Genomic DNA, 5,396 nt, shown 5'->3' with positions numbered 1-5,396 from the left:
TATATATATACAGGGGTTGGGCAAAATAATGGAAACACCTTAAAATTTCAAACAAATTTATTTTAATATGGGGTAGGACTGCCTTTGGCAGTAATTACAGCTTCAATTCTATGAGGTATGGACTTAGACAAAGTTTGAATTGTTTCCAAAAGAATTTTTGTCCATCTTTCAGCTAAAACAGTTCTTGAGGTGATGATGGTGGAGGAGATTAACTTCTAACTTGTTTTTCTAAAAATGCACCATAAATGTTCAATAATATTGAGATCTGAGGACTGTGGTGGCCAGACAAGATGTTCAACTTCACTAGAATGTTCCTCATGTTATTCAGTAAGAACTTTAGCTGTGTGAATTGGTACATTATCATCCTGAAAGATGGCGTTTCCTTCCGGAAACAGTTCCGCAACCATAGGATGAATTTGATTAGATAAAATGCTCAAATAGTCTTGACTATTAATTCTGCCCTGAAGGGAAACCGTTAGGTTGGTGGATTTCCACGACATAGCCCTCCCAGATCATCACAGATCCTCCTCCATGTTTACTAGTTGGAAGAAGTTGGAAGTATATGTCTCCACACATATACTCAACCCGTGGTTGGAAGTAAGGTAATGGATGACTCATCCGAGAAAATAACGTTCTTCCACTGCTCTAGGGACCAATTCTGTAGGTTTTTACTCTACTCTAAATGCTTTGCAACGTTTGCTTTTGAAAGTAGTGGTTTTCTGATTGCAGCCCTCCTGTGAAATCTGACTTTGTGCAGCTCCTGGCAAACAGTTTTTGTGGAAACTGGGTTCTCGAGGTGATCATTAAGCTCTACAGTAATTTTGGGAGCTGTACTTTTGTGATCTTTTCTAACAATTTGCGTAAGAGTCCAACAGTCCCTATCTGAAAGTTTTGGTTTTCTTCTTGTGTTTTGTTTCGACGAGGAGGTTTTCCCTCTTTCTCAAAGGCTGTCATTACTTTCAAGACAGTACTTCTTGATACACCAAACATATCGGTTGTTTTTATTACCATACGATCACCAACAATTTGACCTCTTTGAACATCTAATAGATCTATCATTTTAATGAATTTTAATTACCTTTTTCTAATGATATCTGAAAAGAAACAGCAATTTTAGCAAAACATATTAAGCAACAAATAATAAATCAAAAAACATAAAAATGAACAAGCTTCTGATGGTTTTATAGATATTTCAAAATTATGATGCTATGATGTTAGGTGTTTACATTATTTTGTCCAACCCCTGTATATATATGTGTATGTGTGTGTCTTCTTCCCCCACCATTCGTCAGCTGTTGTTGGTTTGTTTACTCCCCCACAAGTTAGTAGTTTGGCAAAAGACCTGTAGAATAATTACCAGGCTTAAAAATAAGTACTTCGATCAATTTGTTTGACCTAACTCTTCAAGGCAGTGCCCTATCTTGGCTGCAGTCCAATAACTGAAACTAGTAAAAGAGTTACGAAATCTGGGATTGGAAGTGTCTTGAACAGAGAATAAACATGAAAAATTTGAATCAAATGTTAGCTCTTTATTTGGTGTAAGATTAATATGGTTGCAGTTGATTATTCAATAATATGGTGTAATTTTATGTTGACAACGACTGACCTGTATAGACGAAAAAATTATATTTGCAACCCTGAAATGCACACATATACACACACACATGCATACCAATAACTTCACCTCAAACTAGTTTTTGCGGAACCATGTCAGTAACCAGCTTGCAGTTGGTGTGATGAAAATTTTGACACCAAATAATAAATGTTTGTGTGAAGTTAAGCTTTTGTGCATTTTTAACTGGTTAATATGTGTTTTCCAAGCTGTTATTATTTTATGTAGATTTTTCTATAAGTGTAACTGATGTCTGTAATTTTTGCATTATATAATATTTGGATGTATTTCCTACTTATTTCTGTTTATAGAATGACCTTGATGACCCCGAACGAGGAATGATATTTGTATGCAGTGCTTCTCACAAAACAAAGGTACTGTTTAATTATTTTTGTATTTTTTCAGTTGGAAGCTGGTGGAATAAGATTTATTTATGTATTCAGCATAGTTTAAATATATCAATGAATCAAGAGAAACATATGATTGTTGCACAATCTTATTTTCCATATTTTGTTTTATTTGAAGCCTTGTCTGTCAAGAGAAGGTAATTTAAATAGAAATTTAGCTATGTGGTTACAAGTTTGCTTTGCAACCAAAGCCTTGTGAGTAGATTTGGTAGATGGAAACTGAAAGAAGCTCGTCGTATCTGTGTGTGTGTGTGTGTGTGTTCATGTCCCGTTGTCTTGGCATTGAATATTGATTGTAAACATCCATCTTTGTCATACAGTTTGAAGGACTAGGAGTAAACAGGTGAGGGTTAGTGACAGGAAGGGCACCTAGCTGTATAAAACCCGCCTCAATGAATTTTGTCTATACCTTGCAACCACGAAAATGTGGATGTTAAAAGGATGATGATTTATGAGTGAGTGCCCATGCGTGTGTGTTTATAGGTATAAAATTGGTATTATGTCAGATCAGTAATATAAGTCCTGAGGCTGACTTGATTGACTTAAACGCTTGAAAGCATGCTAATCTAGCATGGCCACAGTTCAATTACTGCAAACTAGTGAAAAATTAAATACCAATATTGAATTGTCCAACCCATGACAGCATGGAAGGTGGGTGTTAAATGATGATGATGAGTGATTCAGAGCCAATAATGGAGCTTCTAATTCATCACTCATCTTGCCAGAAATAGCAGCCTTATTATACCCTACTATCTTCAATACGGAACATAGTCTTAGAAAATTAAATTGGATGGTCATGACTAGAAAGCTTTTGATAATACTTCTGCTCAGTCAGAGTTGACCTAGGCCTAAACATTAATGATGCTGCTTATAAGATTTGTAAGGATTTATTATTAGTTCAAGCAACACAAGAATGAAAAGCCTAGCAAATTCCAAGTAATAAAATAAGAAAATAAGATGCAGTGAAAAAAAATGTAAAAATCTTATATCAAAACTCCAGTTTGGACTGAGGAAAGGCATTTTCAGCCAGGCAAACAACCAGGACATGACTGGAGCAAATACACATGTGTAATGATGACATTAGAATCAGTATTTGATTGGTAATGTCAATAAGATTGATAGAATTTTATTGATGTGCGATTCAACTTACAATAAGACAGTTGAGAAACAAAGTCAGAGAGTTCTGCAAATACCTTATAAACTTGTTTTTTTTTTTTCATACATCTTCACTTACTAGTTTATATAAAGCTCAGCTACATTTATAAAATTCATTCCTTACGTACACAGATGTTCAATTGGTTTGTTTTTCTGTTGTTTTTCAGTCAATGTTCTTCTTCTTGGCCCAGACAGAACAGGGAGACATTTTTAAAATAACTCTAGAAATTGATGAAGATATGGTGAGTTTATTTCAGATTTGAACTGTTGTAATTCTTGGCCAAACTTATTGTAAATAAAAATAGAATTAATATTTCTGTACAGAAATTCTTAATACTATGTCCTAAATCTGCCCCTACTATGTCATCAACACAATTCAAGTATAATCTGTTTACATTACATATCTAGCCAAGTGTCCCTGCTGGTGACACATAAAAAGGCACCCTGTACACTCTGTAAAGTGGTAGGCATTAGGAATGGGAATCCAGCTGTAGGAACCAAGTCAAAACAGACTGGAACCCAGTTCAGCTTACCAGCTCCAGTTAAACCGTCTTAACCATGCTAACATGGAAAACGGGTGCTAAATGATGAGGAGGATGTCCATACCAATACAGTTGTTTCTCTCTCTCTCTCCTTACACACATTGGCCAATTTCTAATGCCTAGCTTAAGTTACTTGGATTGAAACTAGGCCTTGACGAGTTCATTTCCCCCCATGTCTAGAGATCTTCCACATTCATTCCCACACTTCAGAAAAAAATTTGAATTCAAAATCTAAGAATCATTCAGCAATTCTTATGCATTTGTATGTAGTTATATTATACACTTTACCATATTGCCCTTCACACTCTTTCTTCACTCATTCATGCGCACACATCCTTCCATAACCATTATAACCTCTTAAGAAAATGAAATATTATCAATACCTCTCCTTATCTAATGTAAAAAATGTCTTTTTAACTAACTTTTGCTGTCTATTTTCTCCTTTTCATAAAACTGAAGTTGTAACATTAATACTTTTTTACATTCCAACTTCTGTCAGGTCACTGAAATACGCCTCAAGTATTTTGACACTGTTCCTGTAGCAACCAGTATGTGTGTCTTAAAGACTGGATTTCTTTTTGTTGCTTCAGAGTTTGGCAATCAGTAAGTAAATTAGATTCATTTTATTTTTATTTTGCCACTGTTCAATCTTTCATATTGATAAAATTGTTTTTTTTTATTGGAAAATAGCATGCTATTTTTATTATTGTAACCAAGCTATCTGAAAACAGATATTATGCCTGTGTAGGTTTAATTTAAAGTTCCTACTTCAATGTGTAAATTTACAAAATAGCCGAATCCACTGTGACAATTAAAAAAAAAAATATTGTCGACTACTTATTGTCATAGGCTCAGGCATGGCTGTGTGGTAAGAAGTTTGCTTCTGAACCATATGGTTCCTGGTTTGGTTATACTGCATGGCACCTTGTACAAGTGTTTTCTACTATAGCCCCAAACCAACCAAAGCCTCGTGGGTGGATTTGGTAGACAGAAACTGAAAGAAACCTGTTGTATATGTGTGTGTTTGTTTGCCACCACTATTTGACAACCAGTGTTGGTTTGATTACATCCTCATAACTTAGCAGTTCATTATAAAAGACTGATGGAATAAGTCCCAGGCTTGAAAATAAGTACTGGGGCTGATTTTTTTTCAATTAATTTCCTTCAAAACAGTGCCCCAAGCATGGCTGCAGTCCAGTAACTGAAACATATAAAAGATATGAATGGTCAAAAATTAATATGCATACAGTTTATTCTACTATTTACAAATTGTTTTTTATTAATATTTCACTTGAACTTATTTTTTCTTTTGCAGTTTCCTTTACCAGATTGCTCATCTTGGTGATGATGATGATGAACCAGAATTCAGCAGTGCCATGCCTCTAGAAGAAGGAGACACTTTCTTTTTCTCTCCTCGTCTACTGAAGAATCTTGTCATGGTTGATGAAATGGATAGTTTGTCTCCTATTATGTCCTGTCAAGTGAGAATTTCTTTGCTCTGCTTTAGGTTGATAATTCACTAGACATGGCTAAAATGAAAAAGAAAAAAAATTAATGATTTTCTGTCATAGGATGTTATTTTGAGTATGTTTTCAGTTTCAAATGAGTAGAGCCATCTGTAAATATATATATATATACATATATATACATATATATATATATATATATATATATATTGTA

General features: G+C 34.4%; 1 protein-coding gene across 1 annotated transcript in view; it reads left to right on the top strand.

The window, feature by feature from the left end:
- LOC106867716 (splicing factor 3B subunit 3) overlaps positions 1–5,396 on the top strand; it is a 60,067-nt gene that overhangs the window by 21,269 nt on the left and 33,402 nt on the right. The window contains exons 8-11 of the mRNA XM_014912674.2: positions 1,924–1,986; positions 3,342–3,416; positions 4,216–4,319; positions 5,032–5,197. Of these exons, the coding sequence (XP_014768160.1) occupies positions 1,924–1,986; positions 3,342–3,416; positions 4,216–4,319; positions 5,032–5,197 (408 nt within the window). The remainder of the gene's footprint in view (positions 1–1,923; positions 1,987–3,341; positions 3,417–4,215; positions 4,320–5,031; positions 5,198–5,396) is intronic.

The sequence above is a fragment of the Octopus bimaculoides genome, chromosome 1, assembly GCF_001194135.2.
Source record: "Octopus bimaculoides isolate UCB-OBI-ISO-001 chromosome 1, ASM119413v2, whole genome shotgun sequence".
NCBI classification, from domain to species: domain Eukaryota; kingdom Metazoa; phylum Mollusca; class Cephalopoda; order Octopoda; family Octopodidae; genus Octopus; species Octopus bimaculoides.
Note: the sequence above shows the minus strand (reverse complement) of the source record. Positions and strands in the feature narration are given on the sequence as shown.